At 37.2% G+C, this 25,013-nt stretch overlaps 1 protein-coding gene across 1 annotated transcript in view; it reads left to right on the top strand.

Moving 5' to 3' along the window:
* Positions 1 to 5,060: 5,060 nt before the first annotated feature.
* ZNF280C (zinc finger protein 280C) overlaps positions 5,061 to 25,013 on the top strand; it is a 54,520-nt gene continuing 34,567 nt past the window's right edge. The window contains exons 1-6 of the mRNA XM_030844866.2: positions 5,061 to 5,189; positions 14,228 to 14,273; positions 14,396 to 14,442; positions 18,684 to 18,830; positions 21,454 to 21,513; positions 21,613 to 21,749. Of these exons, the coding sequence (XP_030700726.1) occupies positions 14,412 to 14,442; positions 18,684 to 18,830; positions 21,454 to 21,513; positions 21,613 to 21,749 (375 nt within the window). The 5' untranslated portion in view covers positions 5,061 to 5,189; positions 14,228 to 14,273; positions 14,396 to 14,411. The remainder of the gene's footprint in view (positions 5,190 to 14,227; positions 14,274 to 14,395; positions 14,443 to 18,683; positions 18,831 to 21,453; positions 21,514 to 21,612; positions 21,750 to 25,013) is intronic.

Below are 25,013 nucleotides of genomic sequence, written 5' to 3'. Positions count from 1 at the left end.
CAAGGTTGACGGGGAGTACCCAAGCAAAAGTTGCCCATTAAAAGAATCCCACAATGGGCAAAAAATGGACTGATACTAGTAACCCTGCTATGCCCAGTCTTTGAGAATTCCCTGGGGGGAAGCATGGCCTGATGGGAACACTGCAATGGATTCAAGGGTATTGTAGCTAGAGTCTGTCATCAGTGATCTCCACAGCAGGTACTCTCATAGGAAGATCTGATTAGACTATTGCCATGGCTGCTACATGATCCTACTCATGTAGGATTTGCCCATGCTTCTCTCTGCCACTCTAACTGTCCTCCCCACTTTTGATTGGTTGAATCCTATCAATAATTTAAGCTCAGCCATCACTTCCTCCATGAAGCCTTCCCTGACACAGCCAAGCTGAGTCAGGAGCCCACTTGGAGCATACTTCTATCATAGCACTTTTATGCTTATGAATCTGTTTCTACTACTTGAATATAAGCAACTTGAAGGCCAGGATTGGGTCCCATTTATCACAATATTCCCAACACATGACATTGTGCTCACTTAGCATTTGCTCCATGAATGAATGAGTAAATGAATAAATACCCAACTTCAGTTCCCTTATCCCTGATGCACAATATCTGCTTTAATCAAAGTGGTCCATTTATTGAGTCATAGAAGCATTATCTATGGTTGGTTTCCTTCATGTCTCTCCTCTTACCTAAAATGCTCTTCTTTGCTTTATCAAGTTGTGTTCATCCTGCAAGACCCCGCTTAGTTTAAACTCAGTTTCAGACCAGGCCTTCCACATCTATTTCCATCTGCTCTAATATCCCATTTCTCTAAATTCTCACTCTGCTTGACAGTCTGAATCACACACTTGATTATAAGTGTTCTTGCATTGCTCACTAATCATTTGTGGGGTGTTGAGCCTAGCTTGCCAATTAGATTGTAATGCCATAAGAGAAGGGTCTATGTTGTATACTTCCTTATCCCCCCCCCACCCTTTAACATATAGCATAATGAAAAGTACTGATTACAAAATTTTAAACCTTTCAACTTTGAAGGGCTAAGTCAGTCTCTGTATACAGTTACCAGAGGAGTGGGAAGACTCTTTTCCTAGAAATTATATAAGTGGGCTGATCATCCTTGAGACTTGTTCAAGAGCCCTCTACTGCTAAGTGGTTCAATCAGAAATGTGAGGGACATAGAAAGGCTTAACTAGAATCCTAGAGGCGTAGTTGATTAAACCTGTTTTTCCCCACCAAAATTTATGACAAGAGTGACTTTTTCTTAATAAAAGATTCATTCGACTTACTCTGTTGCACTTATTCTACGTGAAGACAGCATTGTTTGATGTTCCCGTTATTTGATATGTCCCCAAGAATCTCTGATCCCAGTATCTACTATCTATTCAGTCACTTATTCGTTCAACATATATTTATTGAACATCTGAAGAGATAAGTCAGTCTAATGGCTTAGATTCTAGATGCTAGAGCAGGAATGCCTGGGTTCAAATCCTGGCTTTATCACTTTCTAGTTGTACGACTGCAAACAAAGTACTTACCATCTTTGTGCCATCTGTAAATGGGGATGATAAAAAGAGTACTTTCCCGATAGAATTGTTGTATTGAGTAATTAATATTATAAAGTACTGAGAACAGTGTTTGGCACACACTAAGTGCTATATAATTTTTTATAATTTTTAAAATTACAATTGTAATCATTACTGTATACCCAGTGCCTCTACTGCTACTTCTCCTTTCTTTCTTGCATTCAGTTTCTTCCATTCACTAAAATGTTCTGAGGGGGCATTTTCTCTAGAAGGCCCCACTCATAATCAGCATACATTACTGGGAACTTTGGTTATTCTATCAGATACACTACTTGACATCGTTGTTTTTTTCATGGGATGAGAAACAAAACAGGGAAATTTTAATGTGGGACCATTAAGTAAAAATAGGAAGAGCATTAGACTAGGAATAGGGAAACCTAGGTTATAGTACTTGCCCTGCCATTTTTCTCTTGTCCTTTGTGTGATATTGAACAACTCTTTTTAACCGTTCTAATTTTCCATTGACTCATCTTCAAAATTAGTTGGTTGGCCTAAAACAGTAGTTTTCAAATGTTTATTATTTATTTTATATCAGTGGAAACTGTTCTTCACGTAAGTATTAGGTAGGAGTTCAAAATATAAACATGTAGTTGCTCCTTTGGTTAAAAAGAAGATGAGGCGCTTCCTGAGGCACCTCTTAGTTAAGCACTGGGCCACAGGCATTGAGACCACAGAATTTAATCAGTGTTGTGTTGGTAAATTAGTTCTCCTAGAACCAGTGAGCCCTGATTAGTAATTTTCCTACCATGGCCAACTCTCAAGGGTTAAAATTTGCCATACTTTTCTGTGTGCAACCACTCTTTAGGAGCAAAACCAGTCCATTAGCCCAGGTCAGTCAGTTACAATAGCTACCTAGCAAAGAGCAAGTCTCTGAGGGTTATGCTAGAGATAAGTAAGGTTTCAAAGAAAAATAAGGGCAACAGATAAGAATAAAAAGAAATAGAATGAGACACTTTCTGGAGAAGGAAGCTCAGGTAGGTATCATAAACACACCAAGGCATCATGAATTTCCAGGGTACTGGAGTGTGTTGGCAGTAGGGGAAGAAACATGGAAAGGGAAGAAGGAAAAGGAGTAGCAGACAAACTTGTTTCACAGTATCACCATTTTGCTTAGAAATGGCCTTTTTTAACCAGTGGAGGGAAATGGAATCAAGGGTATCCCACAAAAGATGCAACACTCACATGTTTTTCTACTTGAGTTTGGAATAATTTTTTATTTTCATTTGAATATATGTCTATATCTCAATAGAGAATTATATCTCAATAAAGCTGTTTTTTAAGTCTGTACACCAATGTTCACAGCTATATTATTTATAATAGCCAAAAAGTGGAAATAACCCAAATATCCATCAGCTGAAGAATGGATAAACAAAAATTGGTATATCTATACAATAAAATATTATGCAGCCATAAATATGGAATGAACTACTGATACATGCTACTACATAGATGAAGCTACCTCAGAAACATTATGGTAAGTGAAAGAAGCTAGACACAAAAAGCTGCATACTGTGATCCTATTTATGTGCAATGTCCAGAACAGGCAGATCTGTAGAGACACAAAATTGGTTGATAAAAAGTTGATAAAAAATTATTCCAAACTCAAGTAGAAAAACATGTGAGTGTTGCATCTTTTGTGGGATACCCTTGATTCTATTTCCCTCCACTGGTTAAAAAAGGCCACGGTGTGTGGGTAGGAGGGAATTGGGAGTGGCTATTAATAAGTATGGGGTTTCTTTTGGGGGATGATGGAAATGTTCTGATTAAACAGTGGAGATAGTTACACGATATTGTGAGTATATTAGAAATCACTGTATTTACACTTAAAAATGGTGTATTTTTATGTTAACTTATCTCAATTAAAAATTGCCCACAAAAGGCTATACAGGAGTAAATCCTGATGAATGGTGGTCCTGGAAAAAAAAAAAGACCACGTGGACAAGTTAGTCAAGAGGAGTTTTAAGGATAGAGTAGTCAAAATCATCCAAACAATTTCCCTTGTGCTGATTCCATTCTCACCAGGCGTCCTTTTTATTATAATTTGGCTTCTCATATACATTTCCTTTTGAAAGATAATTTGCTGACCAGAGTTTTCCAGTCTTCTTGGCTGTTATATTTTTCCTGAAGAAAGAATAAATTGGATTGGGATTTTTGTTTGTTTTATAAACAATTTCTGGTCCTCCCTCTGAGGCAGATTGACTCTTCCTCCTCCTAATTTTAGTTCAGATGTGCAGGCTCATGACACTACACACAGAATTTGAGAGAAATTTTATTACTCAAGGGACACACCCCCACGGAAAGCAGGGGGGCCAAAATGGTCAGGACTGTCTTGAGACAGAAGCAGAGGGAGTGCGTTGGGCCTTTATAGTCTTTAGGCAGGGGACTGGGGAAAAGCACTCCCTCATTAGCTGTAGGTTTCCAAGTTTTAAATTTCCCACCTGCGCCCAAGGAGGAGTCAGGCTGGAGAGTTGCGAGTTAGAAATTTCCCGCGAGGGTGAAGGCTCCAGGACTGTAAATTTGCTAGTTTTAAGTTTGCTACTGACAACATGGAAGAGGGAGCTGGGCTTTCTTATCAGCCTGTCCAGAAGTGGGGAGCAATCTATGAATACTTTAAGATTTTGGAACTTTAAACTTTCCAAGTTTGTTATTTTGATCATTCTCTGTCTATCAGGGCCAGTAGCAAAGAGCAGTATAGGTGAGAAAGAAGAAACTAGCTCAAATAGAAGAATTGGTAGAGTTCAGTGGCTGATTGAACTTACATGTGTGTTAAGGAACTACTGAGGCAAGATTTTAAGTCTTGAGAGGAGGAACACTAGTGCCATAGACCTTGTGAGGAAAATTGGGAGAGAACATTTTCTATACTGTTTAGTACACATTTAGAATATGTTTGTGTAAGCAGTATCTTGCAAGTGTTTTTCTTGTAAATGTATTTTTTTCTTAACATTTTAATAACTATTACAGACGACTATATGACTGAGTTAGGAATAACAGAGATGCAACCAAAATCATATTTTTAAAAACAAATCTGGTAAAATTAACCAATTATTTAAAATAACCTGATTTTTATTCCTTTTACTCATCTGATTTATGTCTTCACCTGTTGGGTACAGTATTTTTTTTTTAATTGGTCCTTCTAGCCCTTACACACTGGGAGGACCCAGAATTCACGTTTCCATGTGCTCACATTTCATGTGTAGCCCTGATTTCGGGATTGCAACACGGGCTAGACAGTGGTCTGGCCGAGGAGATAGGCATCAGCCCAGACCCTCGCCCTGACCCGCGGAATGCGGCCCACAGCCCACCACCCGCAGGCAGAGCACCGCTGCCTTCGAGAATGTGTAAGGCCACGCACATGTCCGCGCCCGCCCTCCCTGGTCAGTTAGAAAAGAAACCCGGATGTTTGGGGGGGCGGGGGAGAAGCTGGCGTCTACCCATGAGTCAGCGCGCGTAGTTATATACTTCTACCCTCTTCTGAGGTGCTTATTCCGCGCTGAGAGTCGCCCCAGGCTGTGGCTGTGGACGCCGCCTAATGTTTTCACGCTCCTCCCCTTCCTCCTCCTCTTTCTCCTCCTCCGAGTCCCAGTCAGGCCGACCTGCTCCGCTCGCGGTAAGTGTCCCCCGCCCCCGCCTGCGCCGCGCGGAAGCAGGCAGGGGCTCTCCCGCGAGGCTATGGCCACCGTACTCTGAGGGCAGCTGAGGTGGCCCGGCCGTGAGGACTGCAGGTCGAGGGTCTGGATGCTGGCGTGCGTTGCCAGGATGGCCCAGGGCGCGGGGGAGGGGACGGACTTGGCGGCGCGGTGGCGGGTGGGCCACCATCTTGCACCAGTCCGGCGGGGGAGGCATCTCGGAAAGGTAGCTGCTTGGCGGCAGCGTTTGGCGGCCTGAGGGCCGGGGTCACTCGGTTGCCACTGCTGCCTCCTCACCTTCCGGGGCCTATGTGTCGGTCGGTCCCAGCCTGGTTTTGGCTTTTCTTTCTGGAGGCAACTCCCTTTGGTCTTTTGTATATATGATGCCGATGTTTGGCGAGACCCGCCCATCCCCACGGCTCTTCAGTCATGGGAATAGAGACCAGAGAGGGTTCCGAACTTTCTGGTCTCTTGGGCCCCTCCTTTCTGTCCTGATTCCCCCCCACCCAGGTTACTGGTCATTCAATGCTCACACCCTTGTTCTTGCCAAAGGGACTTCGCTCCTCCGTCATAGAAATCGTGCTCCATTCCGTTATTGTCTAGAGAAGAGCCCTGAGGAGAAACGTGGAGTTAGAGACACAGTTTTTTAACAGTGATCTTTGCAGGTTTTACTTAATGAGACGGAAAAAATTATCTCATTCTGAGGTTTTATCCTTCTCTAGACACGGAGGGAGTTCCTCTTAACTCATCCCAAGTTTTAATGCTTTTTTTAAAAAAGGAGAAATCAGAGCAGAAAATGTCAAGTGAACCAGCTTCTACAAGCACAGGAGGTCTACATCCAAGGAGTTCTCTTTGTTTGCAAAGATTTTTTAATCTGTGAACTTAAATTTTGCTTTTATTATTTTCAGGTTTGAACTGTGATTTTTAATGCCTTTTAGTGCCATTAAACATAAAATTAAAACCAAGAAGTAGAGTTTTAACTACAGAGGTCTGGTCTTAGCATTTGTGATGTGTCTTGCTTTGGGGGGTTACAGTGAAAACTCAAACTGTCTCCTTAAGCAGAAGCTTTACTAAGCCTATGAAGACACTGGGTTGCTTATAAAATTAAGGCTGTGTGCCCTTGATGTTTTAACATTTGTACAAGTCCCACTGCAGTTGTATCTTGCATTTGTATATTTCATGGCTATCACCTCTTTTGAGATGGGCTGTGGGGTGTTGATAGAACTGTTTAGAAGGTGAGGAAACAACCTCAAGGAGGAGACTTTACCGAGGTCATGTGGCTAGGAGTGATAGAACCAATTCTCGAACCTAGGTCTTCTGACTCCTCACCCAGTGCTTAATTCACTATATTGTGATCCATTTTTTATGAGAGTGAGGTGGTCAAGGAGAATAAGCATGGAGACTCACCTAAAATATATAAGTAACACTTTTCAATTCTCTTTTCCTTTATATTTAAAATATTTAAGACTTCATATCAACACAACATTGTAAATCAACTATACTTCAGTAAAATATTTTTTAAAGACTTCATATCTTTTCAACTTTTTTAGTATTTAAATAATATTGTTATTATTTCCAAGCATGTTGAAAAGTTGAAAAAAGTTCTACGTTGAAGGGATCCAAATTTCAGCTTCTTCTCTTCAACCCCTTTTCCCCAGTTAAGTTTTCTAGTCCAATCTGATTTTTTCAGCCCAGGGTTTTACTTCTCAGCATCAGCTTTCTTAGTGGAAGAGGAGAGTAAGGGGAAAGGATATATAATTCTGTACCTCCTCTTCTATCCAATTTGTTTTCTTTATTCAAGAGGACATTTAGATCCATACCGAAATTTTTCTGTCGTTCTTGTTATACCAGTTGGACAGGGGCAATACCTAAATGAATAGCAATTTTTGTGAATAGAAAGTAACCCATAGTTTTAGTGACAGATAGGGTATTGGAAATTTATATTGAAAATGTATTTTATTTCAAAAGTGACTTTTCAAAGATCAGAAATATTTGACATATTCACTAATTAAATACGTAGCCCTGAATATTTTTTCTTCTTGCTTCAGAGAAGGACTTAAAATATATATGATTTTCAGTCAGGTTGTTTTAAATAATGACCCCAGAAGACTTGTTTTACTCAGTAATTTGTATCAAACATGTGTCTAGACTTTTGAAATTCATTCATTGCAAAGCAGTTTTCTTTTAAGGAGTGTTTTAAATAATAGTATATCAGGAAAAGTAGTCATCCCTATGTACCATCTGGGTCCAATGGACAATTTTTATTTCATCTTTTATAAGTCATTTTAGAAATAATTTACATAAGAATAAAGAAATAGTGAAACCAGTTTTATTAAGTATTTAATAAGTGTTTAGACATGGTGTACGTCTTTGTATATACTTAGAAGAACAAAAAATACATTCCAGAAGCTGATAAAAGAATCCACTTGCGCGGGCCTCTCACTGTTTTTTTTGGTTTTTTTTTTTTTTTGCGCGGGCCTCTTACTGTTGTGGCCTCTCCCGTTGCGGAGCACAGGCTCCGGACACGCAGGCCCAGCGGCCATGGCTCACGGGCCCAGCCGCTCCGTGGCATGTGGGATCTTCCCGGACCAGGCACGGACCGGGCACGAGCCTGTGTCCCCTGCATCAGCAGGCGGACTCTCAACCACTGCACCACCAGGGAAGCCCTCCACTTGTCTTTTGTTAAGACAGATATTAAAGACATTTGCAAAAATGTAAATCATTGTCATTCTTCTCCTTAAATTTTTTGTTTTTGAAATTGGTTATTTTAATTAAAAAATATTTATATGGACATGTAATGGGATTATTATTACTTTAAGTAAATTAATATATATTAAATTTTTTCTCAGTTTCAATTTCTAATATGGTAAGTATCAATAGATATAATCCACATAAACAGAAGGCTCATTGGGGTTCTCAATAAGTTTTAAGAATGAAGAGTGGACCTGAGCCCAAAAAAGTTTGAGAACTGCTGATCTGGTGTTCTTTATTTGTGACAGTATTTAACAGTTCTATACATGAACTAGAATTTTGTTTCTTTTTAGTGCTTATATTCATCAACTTGTATGATTTTCAGTAAAGAAGGAAAAGTTGAGCAAAATAATGCAAAGTATTGTACAGTAATTTTTCATGTGCTTCATTTAACCTTCCAGTAGTGCTGCAAGGAAGGTATTACTGTTTTCATTTTACAGATAGAAAAACTAAGTTCAAAGAGGCCAGTTAAATATCCTATAGGTTTGGCAACCAGAAAGTGGTAGACTTCAAATTCCCACTCAGTCGTTCAGCCCCTATGTCCAGTATTCCCATAATTGTGCTCCATATTTTTACTTGATATTTTCCCAGTGGATCAGTTTTACTTCTCTAAAATGTGAATTAATTAAGAATATATACTCCCTGAAGTTACTTTAGGAATTAATGATTATAGAATATCTTATGAAAGGGACTTCCCTGGTGGCACAGTGGTTAAGACTCTGTGCTCCCAATGCAGGGGGCCTGGTTCGACCCCTGGTCAGGAAACTAGATCCCACCTGCATGCTGCAACTAAGAGTTCACGTGCTGCAACTAAAGAGCCCACCTGCCGCAACTAAGAGATGGTGCAACCAAATAAATAAATAATTTTTTTAAAGAATAGCTTAGGAAACTTATTAAAACATTTATTATATAGTTCGTCTTTGAAAGGCCAATTATGCATTTGTCTTTTCTCCAGGTTATATCTTTTACATATCAATTACAATAAAAACATCTTATAGATAAAATCTTTACCCTGAATATGATCTAAAAATTACTTTGCAGAAAGTAAATTTTATTAGAGGGGTGGTCCGTCCCAAGAGCTAATTTTAAAATGTTTTAAAATATAGACAATCTTTGCAAAGTATTATGCTAATGAATTTTAAACCTTAGCGTCAACTAGCTATTTTCTACATATAGATGAAGTATGAAAGTCAACAGACAAAAGTTGAGAACTTAAATTAGGGGGGAAATAGTAGAGTTATTAAAAATCTGCCCAAAATGTACCTGGACTTCGTGTGTTCAGGCTTTCAAAAAAATAAATCATTTCCACAATATAAAAGCTTCTTGGACAAAGAAAAGATGATGAGTCTATATTTTCCTTCTAAATTATATGTGATTTATTCCCAAAACCTGGTTTGAGAGTTTGAATTGTTTAGGTGCCAGTGAAATTGTCTAAGAAACCAAGGTATAATCCAGTGTTTCTTGGATTTGAGTACGGTACCAATTAATTCCTATTATAAGGAAAACATTTTCACAGACACCCTCTTACTTAAAATGTTTAAATATTATTCGAGTTCTTGTACAATCATAAAACAAAATAATCAAAACTGCAAAATCAATGCCATTCGAATCAACTTTAATACATTGAATAATGTATTTTGGTGAAACAAAGTCACTGACTACTTTTTTGAGTTTTTCATATCCATGATTCATATCTGTCTAAACAGTAGCAAGATTTTTCTGTTTAAACGTTTTCAATACCTTCATTTCTCTAGCTAACCATAAGTACTGTCATTTTCCTTGCATTTAGTATAAATGCATCATTTAGATATTCCCTCCCTCTGTTCTTTTATTATTAGCCAGCAGCAGTAAAAGTGATAGTACTTGATGACAATGCAGTAGTAAATACAGACAAAAAAATGAGTACTGGTATGATCCAACAGTTCCTCTTCTGAGTATTTATCCAGAGGAAACAAAAACACTAACTCAAAAAGATATCTGCACTCCCATGTTCATTGCAGCATTATTGTAATATAATGTTATAATATTATTGTAATAGCCAAGACATGGGAGAACCTAAGTGTCCATCTTTGGATGAACAAATAAAGAAAATGTGGAATACTATTCAGCCATAAAAAAGAAGGAAATCCTGCCATTTGCGACAACATGGATGGACCTTTAGGGCATTATGCTAAGCCAGACAAAGAAAGACAAATAACATATAATCTCACTGGTATGTGGAATCTTTAAACACACACACACACACACACACACACACACACACACACACCTCATAGATACAGAGAACAGATTGGTGGTTGGGGGAGGGGGGACAAAATTGGGTGAACGTGGTCAAAAGGTACAAGCTTCCAGTTGTAAGTCCTGGGGATGTAATACAGTGTGGTGACTACAGTTAATAAGACTATTGTATATTTGAAGGTTGCTAAGTGAGTAGAGCTTAAAAGTTCTCATCACAAGAAAAAAAATTGTAACTATATGTGGTGATGGATGTTAACTAGACTTACTGTGGTGATAATTTTGCATATGCACATATATCAAATCATTGTGTTGTACACCTGAAACTAATATAATGTATGTCAGTTATATCTCAGTTTTTAAAAATGTGAGTACTGAAATTATGTAACTGAGCTTCGTTTTAAGGTAGTCATTCAGATGATCCTTGGAGTATGCTTATGTTAATATTTTAGATAGCAAAACAATGTATTGTTTTAGAGCTTTCTTGTACCATCTGGAATATAAGTATTTTCCTAGAGGTCTGTTAGTTTCAAAAATGTTGGGGTAATTTGTTGGAAAGTGTATTATTAATCTTGAATTGAATGTAAGTACCAGAAACTTAACTCAAAGTAGTTTGACCAGAAATGAACAATTATTCCCTCTCTTAACTGAAAAGTTCTAGTAGGTACTTTGCCTCCAAGCATGGCTTAGGTGTTTAAATGGTAGCAAAAGAACTTGAATGTCTCCCTGTCCTACCCTCTTTTTCTCTACTCCATAATCTTATGGTTTTGCTATTCTCTTTGTTGGCGTCTTTCTTAGGTAGTCTTTCTCCACATAGGGACTTCCATCACCACCAGGCTTATACCCTACCAGCTTATTATATGCTTAACAGCTTTATTGAGCTATAATTCACATAACATACAATTCACCCATTCAGTGTACAATTCAGTGATTTTAGTACATTCACAGTGTTGTGCACCCATCACCACAATCAATTTTAAAACATTTTCGGACTTCCCTGGTGGTGCAGTGGCTAAGAATCTGCCTGCCAATTCAGGGGACACAGGTTCGAGCCCTGGTCCGGGAAGATCCCACATGCCACGGAGCAGCTAAGCCTGTGCACCACAGCTACTGAGCCTGTGCTCTAGAGCCCATGAGCCACAACTACTGAAAGCCCAAGCGCCTAGAGCCCGATCTCTGCAGCAAGAGAAGCCACCGCAGTGAGAAGCCTGCACACCACAACAAAGAGTAGCCCCTACTCACCGCAACTAGAGAAAGCCCATGTGCAGCCATAAATAAATAAATAAATTTATTTTTTAAAAAAACAAAAAAACATTTTTTTTAATCACCCCATAAAGAAACCCCATACCCATTAGAAGTCACTCCTTATTTTCCCCCCAACCCTCCCAGCCCTAAGCAGCCACTACTCTATTTTCTGCCTTTATGGATATGCCATTTCTGGACATTTCCTATAAATGAAATCATACAATATGTGGTCTTTTTGACTGGTTTCTTTCATTTAGTATAATGTTCTCAAGGTCGGTCCATCCATCCATTTGGTAGTATATATCAGTACTTCATTCCTTTCTATGACAATATTATTCCATTGTATAGATATATCACATTTTGTTTCTCCATTAATCAGGCATTTGGGTTGTTTACTTTTTTTTTTTTTTTTTTTTTTGCGGTATGCGGGCCTCTCACTGCTGTGGCCTCTCCTGTTGCAGAGCACAGGCTCTGGACGCGCAGGCTCAGCAGCCATGGCTCACGGCCCCAGCCGCTCCGCGGCATGTGGGATCTTCCCAGACCGGGGCACGAACCCGTGTCCCCTGCATCGGCAGGCGGACTCTCAACCACTGCGCCACCAGGGAAGCCCTGGGTTGTTTACTTTTTGCTATTATCAATAATACTTCTATGAACTTTCATCTACAAGTTTTTGTGTACACATACGTGTTCAATTCTCTCTTGCTAGGAGTGGAATTGCTGGGTCATATGGTAACTTTAAGTTTGCGAGGAATTGCCAAAGTGTTTTCCACAGTGTCTGCACCATTTTATACTCCTACCAGCAGTGTATGTGGGTTCCAATTTCTCGGTATCCTTGCCAGCACTTGTTATTGTTTGTCTTTTTGGTTATAACCATCCTAGTGGGTGTGAAATTGTATCTATTACTTTTTAAAATATTTTATTTTGTGGTAAAATACACATAACATACAATTTACTATTGTAACTATTTTAATCCACTAATTTTTTTTTAATTTTTGTAGAATTAACTCTTAAAAGATAGTTGAATTTTAGATGTATAAAAGCTGAAACAAAATATATGTATGTAAATTATAATTATTTATACATGCAGTCTCCAAAAACTGAATGGGTTGTGCTGGAGGAGGTCTTTCATTAGTCAGTTACTTGGAATTAGTCAGTTACTTGTCAGTAGCTGAGGTGGAGAGTTCTTTTCCGCTTATTTTGGTGCCAACTCTGAGTTGCAGAACCTAGAGACCCTTTGGAGTTGCCCTTACAGGGATTCTAAGCTACTTCTTGCATATTTTGCTAGATATTCCATTTCTCTAACAGATGATTTAATGTCCCATGGAATTCCTTGCCTTGCCACCAAAACTGTTAGTTTTGGGGGGGCTCAACTACCTTATTGGATAGCACAGCTTTAGACTGAAGTTATGGATCTAATGGCATCTGAGAGTGTTTATGAATGTACCAACTGAGGCTCCTTGGTGGCTGCTATCAGCCTCAAAAGGTACTGATGTAGTCATGGGCAGTGGATATGACTTGTTTATATAGACTACTCGTACATTTAGTACCAATTTAGGGTATTTGTACCAATAGATATTGTATATGATCATTTAATAAAAGGATTCTATATGAGTCTCAAATGCTGTACAGTTGTGACTTAAAAAATGTTCTATATTCTTCGTAGCAGTAGGTCCTTAATGCTGAGCAAGAATTGTTGTGTATTTATCTACTTGACATATGCATTACCTTAATTCTCGTTTAGGGACAAGCAATAACTATTCAGATAATTAAGTTCAGAGGTTTTAATTAGCCAAACCTCAGAAATAGGGGAATTTACTTAAGTACAGAATTCACTAGATTCTTGTAATAGTAATTCAAACATTTATACCAGTAAGTTCTTCTGGAGTTAAAGTCGTTTTTTTCCTTTGACCTAATTCAGTCTAAATGATTTGGAATTGGAAAAAGCAAGAAAGCTTGCTTTTGCTACTCTGAGGATTATGACAAATGTGGAAACTCGGTTAACTCTATTTATCTTAATACTTTAGAGTATTGATGTTTAAGTTTTAACTTTTTAAAATAGCTGAAATAGTTTTTTAAGCATGTTTATCTTGTATGTAAAAAAATGTGTATGTGCATGAGAATTCAGAACAGAAATTCCTGTTTTAAAGAAAGCAATTTAAATGTTTTTTTGAAAATGTTTAATGTTACAGCTTTTAAAAAAGCCCAAAGAAACGTAGACATTAGATTGTAAACTTCTGAAGGCAAGGACTATGATTTATTCATCTTAATTTTTTCCCTAGAACTGAGCACATTACATTGAGTACAGAGGCAATGAGTAATTATTTTTAATGAGTTAATCTATGATAAAGTGTATCCAACTAATTTTCTGTTCCTTTCAGTTAGCGTTGATAGAAACAAAACCTAAAAATTTCTTTGAATGTGTTTTTTTATAATATTAATTTATTTCTGAAATGTAAAGAGCAACAGTTAAAGGTCAATGTTACTTAGCATTTCAAAATTCAGATTTACGAAGGCATGTATTACAGGGTGATTACTCATTTACAGAAGGGTGTCTTTCAAAAATTATTTGTAGTTTAATAGTTTCAGATTTCTTCAAATAATAAATGCTTATTACATTCAGCATTTTATTTACAAAATTTGCATTCATTCAGGAATGAACCAATTATGGAAAGTGAGTAGCATGTGTATATCAAACTCAAAAGGTAAACTTTTTGTAGAGAAAAATATTTAATGTGTGTACATTTAATTTAATAAATCCACCCTAATAGTAAGTATCTTTATTTTATAGGGCAGAAAACTAAGAGCTACCTTGCTACCTTGTCTGGAGTCACATGGTGAGTTTCTGGAGATTGAAATTAGACCCAAGATTTCTGAATCCCAAGTATCATGTTTCAGTATATTTGGTGTTACTTAAAGTGACTCATAAAATTGATTGATGTCATGTGTTAATGCATAGGTGACTCTGCAACTTGATGGACAACGACAACCCTTTTCAACCAAAAAGTAAGTATTGCTGCTGCAAGTGATACTAGTGTACTTGGGTCTTGTACTGATAACCTTACTTCATGAGGAAAGGTGAGAGAGACAGAGGTGGGCACGTTAAAAAAACACACAAAAACACTTAAATTTATTAAAGTAATACCATAGTATAAAAGAAATACATACAATAAAAATGTCAGTAAAGTAGAAATGAAGTGTTTCTTCCTCATTTCCAGAGATAACTACTATTATTGGGTTGGTATACATAATCACAGACTTTTTTCTATGCATAGACAAAAAATAAATTATTTCTAAATAAGATCATACTATATATGCTATTATGTGCCCTTACAATTTTTTACTCAACCATCTATCTTGAATATATTGACAGTGTCGGTACCCAGTTAAAAAGAATGAGGAAGACCTATGTATCAACATGGCATTAAGACCATGGTATTAACGTAGATATAAATTTCTTTATTATCAGTATACATGGGTCTCTCATTTTTTTTAATTTGGCATTGCCTGACTTTGCCTAGTTCCTTAGCCCTTAGATTACCATATGTTAAGTGCATACTGCATATCCAGTAGACTACTGTGTGTAAAAGGAAATGTAAAGGAAGAAGAAAATATGTTCTTTACTCTCAAGGAGCTTACTTTGGAGTTAGACATGCACAGTTAAGACACATTAAGAAATAGCAGTTTGAGATTATGTATAGTATATTCTGAGTTGCCTGGCATAGGCTGTCAGTGTAGTAAAAGGTGGAAGAAAAACAGGGTCTAATAGTTTATCGAGGAGTTACAATTGAACCAAGAGTTGGGAAGGAGTAGGGAATTAATATTTTGTTGAGTATTGCTTGAAGTTAGATACTTATATAGCTTTTCCCTAAATCTACATTACCACTTCTGTTAGGTAGATATTACACCCATATTTTAGGTGAGGAAACAGATTCAAGTAATTTCTCCAGAGTTACATTAGAAATGGTGCAATGAAGATTTGAGCTATTCAATTTGATGTCAAGTCCATGCTCTTTCTACTATACTTGAATAATATGGACAGTATAAGGTAAGGAGGAAGGGTATTTTAGATGGAAAAAACAGTACAAATGAGGGCTCTGAGGGACACAATATGCAAATGCTAAACTATGAATTACACTCTTAATTATTTCACTTAGAGCATTCTGTATATATTTTTTTAAGTAAGGTTTAGAAAAGAGATAGGTTCTTAAAATTGGTTACATTTGGGAGGGTGGAAGATTTTTTTATTTTCTTTTATGGTAGGTGAACTACTAAGCATTAAACAACACTATGCTAAGAAATTATTTGTATAGAAGGGGAAACTACATTTTAAAAATTTGTTAGAAAATAGCACCAATTTATTAACGTGTTTCTTTTGTATGCCATCCCCAAATCATTATATTCACATAGTACCTTTTAATTTTGAGTCAAAAGTAGAAATGACATTGTTTTAATCTAGTAAAATTACCTTTAGAAATTATTTAATTTAAAAGATAAATTTTAGATATCATTGTCTAATAAAAAAAGGATATCATTGTCTAAGCCAGAACTCTAGAGCTATTATTTTGTTTTGTTTTTATTTTTTCAAAGTTGTTACCCCATCCACATCTTACTCCATATATCTAGTGCCACTTATATCCATCTTCATTGCTATTATTTTAATTTGGGTGCATTTTTAAAAATAATACATAGTTTAAAAAAGACAATCAGAAATTTATAGGTTGCATACCCACAGATTCTTGAAAAGTAAGAGAGCAAGCAAGAGAGAGGTGTGCGTGTGTTTTGGGCCTACGTACTCCCTATTTTTTCAAGGCATCCACTTTGAATAGTTTAGCTGTTTTTCTAATAATTAGTTTCATATTTCTAAATTTTTGAAATATGTACTGCTGTCTCTTGAATCATCAGTTTTTGCCATTATCTAATGATTTTTCCATTAAGAAATAGGAGGATTTTAGTTTTCGTACACTTAACCACCACCCCCAAGCACCTCCCAATGTAGTTATATCTCAATTTTTGGTTAAATCATATTTGATGTTTTTATTGTGATGACTATAACAAATATTGTTTGCTGATGAGCATAGTATTGATACGATGGTAATAATATATTATGGATACATTTCCTTTTTCTTTCTTTTTTTTATATCCAGCAATTTAAATTTTTTGGTTTTTAAAATTTGATACATTTATTAAAATTTATAGCCAAGTCTTCTCACACCCTTCTGTAGCCTCTTAAGTTGATTTTCTATATGGTAAAACTTGTCAGGTAATCTAACAATTTGATTGTTAATCTGTGTGTGTGTGTGTGTGTGTGTGTGTGTTTGGTCTCCTAGAGACATTCCTCCTGGGAGTAATGGTCGTCTCTACTCTGGCTGGTTGCTCTCTAGACCTGTTGAACGGCTATTGTCCTGGGACTTCCCTTTGTCTTTGTATTGTGTTGAATGTCATGTTTTCTGCATTCTGTCTTCCTCCTTAAGTCTCATATTTTGATGGGGGTCTTCCTAAGATAGAAAGGGTGAATGGGAGGTAAATTTTGTGTGATGTTGCTGGTCTTTATTCTTTTTTCTTTTTAAAGGTTGCGTTTTTATTTATTTTATTCATTATTTATTTTTGGCTGTGTTGGGTCTTTGTTGCTGTGCATGGGCTTTCTCTAGTTACGGCGAGCGGGGGCTATGCTTCATTGCAGTGCGCTGGCTTCTCACTGTGGTGGCTTCTCTTATTGCGGAGCACAGGCTCTAGGCACACTGGCTTCAGTAGTTGTGGCACGCAGTCTCAGTAGTTGTGGTGCACGGGCTTATTTGCTCCGTGGCATGTGGGATCTTCCCGGACCAGGGCTCAAGCCTGTGTCCCTTGCATTGGCAGGCGGATTCTTAACCACTGCACCGCCAGGGAAGTCCCATGGATCTTTATTCTTGATGAAAGAATGTGTAACTTCATGCTTGACGAAAATCTTGGCTGGGTATAGAATTCTAAATTGAAAATTATTTTTACTAAGACTTTTGAAATCATTATTCCAACTTTCTTCTCTCCCTCTCTCTCTCTCTCTCTCTCTCTCTCTCTCAGACTTTAGGATATTCTCTTTATTTCCAGCATTCTGAAATTTCATGATTTGTCCATCTACTGTAGGTTTTTTTCTTGATCATTGTGCTAGGTGCTGGTGGATCCTTTCCATCTAGAGATTTATGTCCTTTAGAACTGGGAATTTTTCTTGTATTTTTCCTTTGATTATATCCCCTTTTTTCTCTGTTCTTTTCTGGGCCGTTATTATGTGAGTTGTACCTTTGAAATTGATTTTATAACAAACTTGTCTTCTCTATTTAGTATATGTATACTTTTTGACTTTTAGTTCCACTTACGGGCTGTTTACTCAATTTTGGCATTTTATTTTTCTTTACTGAATTTTGGCTATTTTATTTTTAATCTTTTTGCTTTGAGAATATTACTTTTTATAACATTCTTATCTTATCTCTTTAAAAATGCTAATTACAGTCTCTAATGTTTTCTCTTGTTCTCTGTATTATCTGTGTTTTCTTTAATATCTTTTGGTCCATTTTATTACTTTGGTCTTTCACATTGGAGATTTTAGTCATATTTCTGGGGCTTATTGGGTTTCTATCCATATTTAAGAATGAGGCACTAAAATGCTTCCTGGTAGCTCTGTGTGATTGGTCAGCACTTGTAGGCTGGTGGTATCCACAGTATGTTCTTTACTTAGTTTCTTCAGGTGAGAAATGCATAATCTGCTCTGGGATGGAATAAACCTCACTTAATTATCCTATTTTCGTTCCAGCATTTCATCCCTGCCTTGTCCTGTGCCTGGTATCCCTGAATCTGGTTCAGTTTTTCTAGCATATCTCCCACCTGTTGCTTCTTATTCTCAGTTTATCTCCCTTTTGTTAATACAGAAGTTTGTGGGGGGTTTTTAGATAATAGGTACAATCCTTTCATGGATATAATCATATTCTAGTCATAAAACTGAAACTCACTTTGATTGGATTTGATTGTTCGTAACATTTATTAGCCACTGTAAATAACTACTGTCATCCATTATCTATCTAGCTAGATTAATTTTACTAGTTTAGATATTAGAGGTTGAGTTCCAAGTTTCATACTGCTGTTACCATTTACTGACAAATATCAGTTCAGTAATTGCTATCAGAATATTAAAGTACATCTTAAATATCATACTATGTATTGCAAAAAAACGTATTTAAAAAATAAAATTTGATTCTCTCTTTTTGAAAAATTAGATAATTCCAAAATGGCAGAACTGTTCATGGAATGTGAAGAAGAAGATCTGGAACCATGGCAGAAGAAAGTAGAAGGAATTGAGGATGAAGACGATGATGAGCTGATCTTTGTTGGAGAGATACAAAGTTCAAAACCAGCCATTTCAAGTAAGCATTCACTTTCAGTGAAGCAAAGTTTTATAAGATGTTGCTTCTAATGGAAAACCTGGGGCTGTCTTATATGTCCTTGTTACTCTATAAGGAGCTGGAGGTGAGAGAGAGAGAGCATAGAGGTCAATAAGAATTTGTGAGAATCAGAGGGAGAATGTGGTTGGGGACTTGAATAAGGAGATGTGAGAGGTAAAAATATCATATGAGAGAAAAGGAAAATGTTAACTAAATTACCTAAAGGTTAAGATTACCTAACAACATTGTAGGCCTTTTGAGATTAGAAATCATAATTTTATTGGAGCCAAGTAGCCTATTTACTTGTTTATTTGTTAATTTTTCTTTTTTTCCCTTAAGCCCAAATGTACCCGGAAAAGGAAGTGTTGGAATGCTTTGCTTAAAATATCAGACTACTAAATAAGTTTGTGTTAGTCTCTGATGGAGTTTCTTAACACCCAGGCAAGTGCCTCATCAGAGTCATCTTGATTCATGGCTACAAAAATTAAAAGGTGCTGGTCTGTGTACCAACATGGCCATTAGCTTCTGGCCACACCCATCTTTCAGCAACTCCTGATTACTGTATATTCATGAAGAATATACAGTGGCCTGATCTTCAGCTGCTATATTGGGATGATGCAGGCAGTCAGCACACTTAATCCTTAATCCACACTTTCTAGGAGAATATGTCCAGTACCTTTGTGGATTTCTGGTAGAGTAATTAGACTTGACATTGTTATAATGTTAAAGTGAAGATATTAATGATGTCCAATCAGAAATGTGTAAAATGCAGAGGAACAACATACTGAGTTTCAGTGGAGAATGAGGAAACAGATTCTTTCTCATTATACTTACTTTTGTTAAGCTAGGAGAATTTACCAAAGAATGTAGCCAGCATACCAGTGTTTTCTTACTTACTATGGCAGTGCATAATAGTGTAGTTTAGAGAAAAGTTTGTAACTTTCTGAAAGCCTAGTTCTTACTTCTCTTGACTCTGAACTTAGAATAGCACTTCTATTCAGTTTTATAAAAGGTAGAATAATTTAATTTAGTTTAATTCTCGGTATCACTTCCTGTGGCAAATTGAGAGATGCTAAGTGGAGTGCAACTTCAAAGAAGTAGGCATGTTGGCATATTTGCTGCCGATAGAGGAACAGAATATTCTCTTAATGTTCCCTAGTCACTGTGATTATTTTTATACTGAAATATTGCCATATTTCAATATTATTCAAATCATCTTATTGAAAGCATGACAGTTCACATTGGATTTATATCAGTTATAGATGACTAGTACTCAACTAGAATAATGTGTATTAGTATTTTTTTTAATATCCGTTTTTTAAAATTAATTTATTTATTTTTGACTGCATTGGGTCTTCATTGCTGCGTGTGGGCTTTCTCTAGTTGCAGCAAGCAGGGGCTACTCTTCATTGCGGTGTACAGGCTTCTCATTGCAGTGGCTTCTCTTGTTGTGCAGCACGGGCTCTAGGTGTGCGGGCTTCAGTAGTTGTGGCACACAGACTCAGTAGTTGTGGCTCATGGGCTCTAGAGTGCAGGTTCCATAGTTGTGGTGCACGGGCTTAGTTGCTCCGCGGCATGTGGGATCTTCCGGGACCAGGGCTCGAACCCTTATCCCCTGCATTGACAGGCGGATTCTTAACCACTGCACCACCAAGAAAGTCCTGTATTAGTTTTAAGTGATTCTGTCAGAAAGAAAATTGACCCCAGTGAAATTTCTTTTCTAAATAACTCAGAATTTAAATGATTTTATTGATGTTTTATGTGTGAGCCATAAAATATTTTAGCATATGGAACATGAGCTAAATATTTAAAAAGAACCACTGTAAGAGGGGGGATAAAAACTTGTGTTTGATACACTGCAGTCACCAAAAAGTACTATAGGAATAGCTCTTTACTGGTTTGGGTAAATACTTACCTTGAATTTCTGAACAAAAACAATACCAGGTTGTTTGAATGAGCAGATTTTTCTCCTAGAAGACTTCTGTAGTGCTTAGTCAGAAACCCTACTTTTGTGTGACCCTTTATAGAATTATTTTATGAGATCTGGTTCTTTTCTACTAGGAGGGGAAAAAGGAAATTTTTTGATGTCTTATGGGATTTTTTGGTCTGCTTTGTATCTTCTCCTGATTAGCAGTTTTCTAAATTTTCATTTGATTTCTCAATAACCTAGAAGTTATGGGTTCACATGGGTATACGAGTGAGCAATATTAAACTGATACAGAAAGAAGGTCATGTCAGGCTCAAATTGACTTTTGGTGTAGTAGGTAGATATGAGATACTTTTGTAAACTCTAGATTCAATTTAGTCTGCAGTCTCTGATGGTATCCCTTTCAGAAGTCAAGAGTAACGGTACAGATAATCCATCAGCTTGCCCATAATGAAGCTTCCAGGCTTTTAGGGGTGTGAATGTGGCATGGAGATTGGGGAAGGACTTGATTTCCAGTCACAATAACCCAGGTCTATATACAACCCTGTCACCATTAAGAGAAAAAAATATACTTCAACTATTGGTTATATATGGATATATTTTTGGAAAGTTTTTTCTATTATCTTAATATATATTTCATTCAAATAAAAATTTTTTTAATAAATATAATTTTTACAGATATTTTGAACAGAGGTACTCCCAGCTCATCTTCAAAGGAATTAAAGACAGTCAGTCAAGGTATAGTATTATTGTATTATTTTAATTTTAAAGTGAAATATTTTGACAAAATTGGTTGTGTAGAGAAATATTCAATATTTTTGTAATTTTAAAATACAGGTGTTACTGATGTTTTCAAGCCTACAAGTGAATTCTACAAACACCCGACATCAGATCCAGTGGCTGCCTTGCCTAGACTTCATCCTGAATCTAAATCTTCACATAGCTCTGATACTGTTCAGAGCATGTCTAAACCTGTAAGTGTTTCTAAAACTACAGAATTAGATCAGGGACACAGTGGATATTATAATACCCAGTCAGAATTGTGGATTATCATAGTTAGTCACCATCCCAGTAGAAACATAATCACTATCAGAAAATGTCACCATCTTCAAAGTGAGAGAGTGACATGGACATATATACACTACCAAACGTAAAATAGATAGCTAGTGGGAAGCAGCCACATAGCACAGGGAGATCAGCTCGGTGCTTTGTGACCACCTAGAGGGGTGGGATAGGGAGGGTGGGAGGGAGGGAGATGCAAGAGGGAAGAGATATGGGGACATATGTATATGTATAACTGATTCACTTTGTTATAAAGCAGAAACTGGCACACCATTGTAAAGCAATTATACTCTAATAAAGATGTTAAAAAAAAAAGGAGCAAGGGAAAGTGGAAGGGCTATTACAAACAAGGAGTCTGTGATTGGGAGAATGGGATTAACACATATATACCATTTTTTTTAACATCTTTATTAGAGTATAAAAAAAGAAAATGTCACCATCTTTATGATGGCTCAGCCAATACCCAAAATAATAGCTGCAGGAACTAACTATCCAACCTGTCAATAAATCAGGTAATATGCTTAAATAGGTGTAATATTGAAAACTATGCTATCGAAAGGTGAGTAAAAAAGTATAATCAGTAATGAAAATTGCATAATGGCAAAATTCTTAAGACAGTAAACTGAACCAGGCATTCTTTTTTTTTTTTTTTTTTGCGGTACACGGGCCTCTCACTGTTGTGGCCTTTCCCGTTGTGGGGTACAGGCTCTGGACGCGCAGGCTCAGCGGCCATGGCTCACGGGCCCAGCCGCTCCGCGGCACGTGGGATCTTCCCGGACCGGGGCATGAACCCGTGTCCCCTGCATCGGCAAGCGGATTCTCAACCACTGCGCCACCAGGGAAGCCCTTAAACCAGGCATTCTTAATTGGGAAGATTTTTCCAAGGTCATTATTGCTGTTTATTTTGAAAACATACTTTCATAGTTTAGTTTTTAAAACTTTTAACAGAAATAATATATAATGGTAATATTTAACATTTGTTAGTCTGTCAACATGGGTAAGTCTTAGTTCTAGATGCTATATATAAATTAATCTCTTTTAATTCTTATGACTTTCTTATGAGGTAAGCGCAGTTATTTCCCCCATTTTATAGTTGAGGAAACTGAGGCTCAGAGAGTCTAAATGATTCACTCAAGGCCACACAGCTGGTAATGATGGATCTGGGATTTCAATCCAGGTTAGCCCAGAGTTTTTAAAATATGCACATACACACATCATACATACATTTAAGTATGTGCTTTTAAAAATAGAAGCATTGCCTTGGAGCAGTGGTGTATTTCACAGACCATTGGGGTTCCCTGAGACTCTCAGTAGTCTGTGAGGTCAAAACCATTGTCATACTAACACTAAGACATTTGCCCTTTTCACTCTGTTAACATTTGCACTAGTGGTACAAAGGCAATGGAGGGTGAAACTGCTGGTGCCTTAATATGAGTCAAGGCAGTGCCACCCAACCCTACTAGTAGTTTTTGTATCGGTGGCCACCAAGCACTCACAGTAGAAAAATTTCACTTTCACTTAAGAATATTCTTGAGGAAATAATAAATTGTTTCTAATTTTATTAACTTTCAACCCTTGAATACACTTCTTTTTAAATATTCTGTGTGACGAAATGGGTAGTATGCATCATAAAGCATTTCTCTATCTGCAGTATAGAGTTTTTCTTGAGGAAAAGCACTTGTGAGATTGAATTGCAAGCTGAACTAGCTGTTTTTTTTTTAAATAGAATGCCATTCTTACTTGAAAGGATGACTGATAAAGCACCATGGAGTAATTATTTATTGCTGCTTAACAATAGTACCACAAACTTAGAAGCTTAAAGCAATATATACTTACTATTTCATGGTTTCTATGAGTCTGGAGTCAGGGTATGGCTTAACTGGGTCCTCTGCTGGGCCAGGCTGCAATCAAGGTGTCAGGCAGAGCTGCAGTATCAGTTAATACTGCTCCCAAGCTCACATTGTTGTTGGCAGTATCCAGTTCTTTGTGGGTTGTCAGACTGAAGGTGTCAGTTCTTGTTGCTGTCAGCTGGAGACCGTCCTCAGTTCCTTGCTGTGTAGGCCTTCCTAACATGACTTGCTTGCTTCCTCAAAGCCAGCAAGGGAAAGATGGCCTATGTAACATAATCATGTACATCCCGTCACTTTTGCCATATTCTCTTGGTTAGAAGCAATCACAGGTCCCGCCCACACTCAAGGGGAGATTATACAAGTCTTAATATCAGGAGGAAGTTATGGGGGCCACCTTTAGAGTCTATCTGCCACACACAGTTTTTCAGTACTCAGAAATATACAAAGCATGCCTATCATGGAAGAAAACTGATACTATTCTTGCCAATGATAAAATTTGAGCTTTCAAGCAAAAAATTCAATTTTGGAAAACCTATATCTGTATTCAGAGATTATTATCAATCATAGCCCTGGACTAATGGTCCAAGAAACCTGGATTGAAAATGAGACTTGAATGCTGATTCTGTCTTTGTTCCTAAGTAGAGCATTTTCACAACCTCTGTGGGCCTCACTTTCTTCATTTCTAAAATGACAACCTTTACCCAGACCGCTGGCTCTCAAACTTGGATTCTCTAAGTATCCACAGGCTGTTCTTAATGTTTTTATAAACTTAATAGGTGCACCTGATAATTGCAGGCTACAAGAAATGCAAAAATTATTTGATTTTAGCTGGAATCAGATTAACTCAGTGGTTTCCTCATACTGTAATAAGCTGTCTGGCATTTAGGAAAAACAAACCAGGGAATTCCCTGGCAGTCCAGTGGTTAGGACTCGGCGCTTTCACTGCAGTGGGCCTGGGTTCAATCCCTGGTCGGGGAACTAAGATCCCACAAGCCATGTGGTGAGGCCAAAAAAAAGGAGGGAAAAAAGGAAAAACAATAAAGGAAACATCATTATTTAAATACAGATAGATGAAAATCATTTCTATGTTGGACCCAGGGAAGAAGAATAATAAGGAGGAGGGATATCTTTCATGTTAGAAAAGTTAGAAACTAGAGCTCATCCAAACTCAGAATTTTTTGTTTCTGTGGGCATGGTTGTTTCATCAAAGTTACTCAATCAGGTTCCCAATCCTAGAGAGTTTTTTAAAAATAGAGATTTTTGTCAGTTGGTCTTGGGTGAGACCTGGGCATAATAGATTAAAACAGAAAAATCTCCAGGTGATTC

The sequence above is a fragment of the Globicephala melas genome, chromosome X, assembly GCF_963455315.2.
Source record: "Globicephala melas chromosome X, mGloMel1.2, whole genome shotgun sequence".
NCBI classification, from domain to species: Eukaryota; Metazoa; Chordata; class Mammalia; order Artiodactyla; family Delphinidae; genus Globicephala; species Globicephala melas.
The sequence above is the reverse complement of the archived record's forward strand: the minus strand, read 5'-3'. Positions and strand labels throughout refer to the sequence as shown.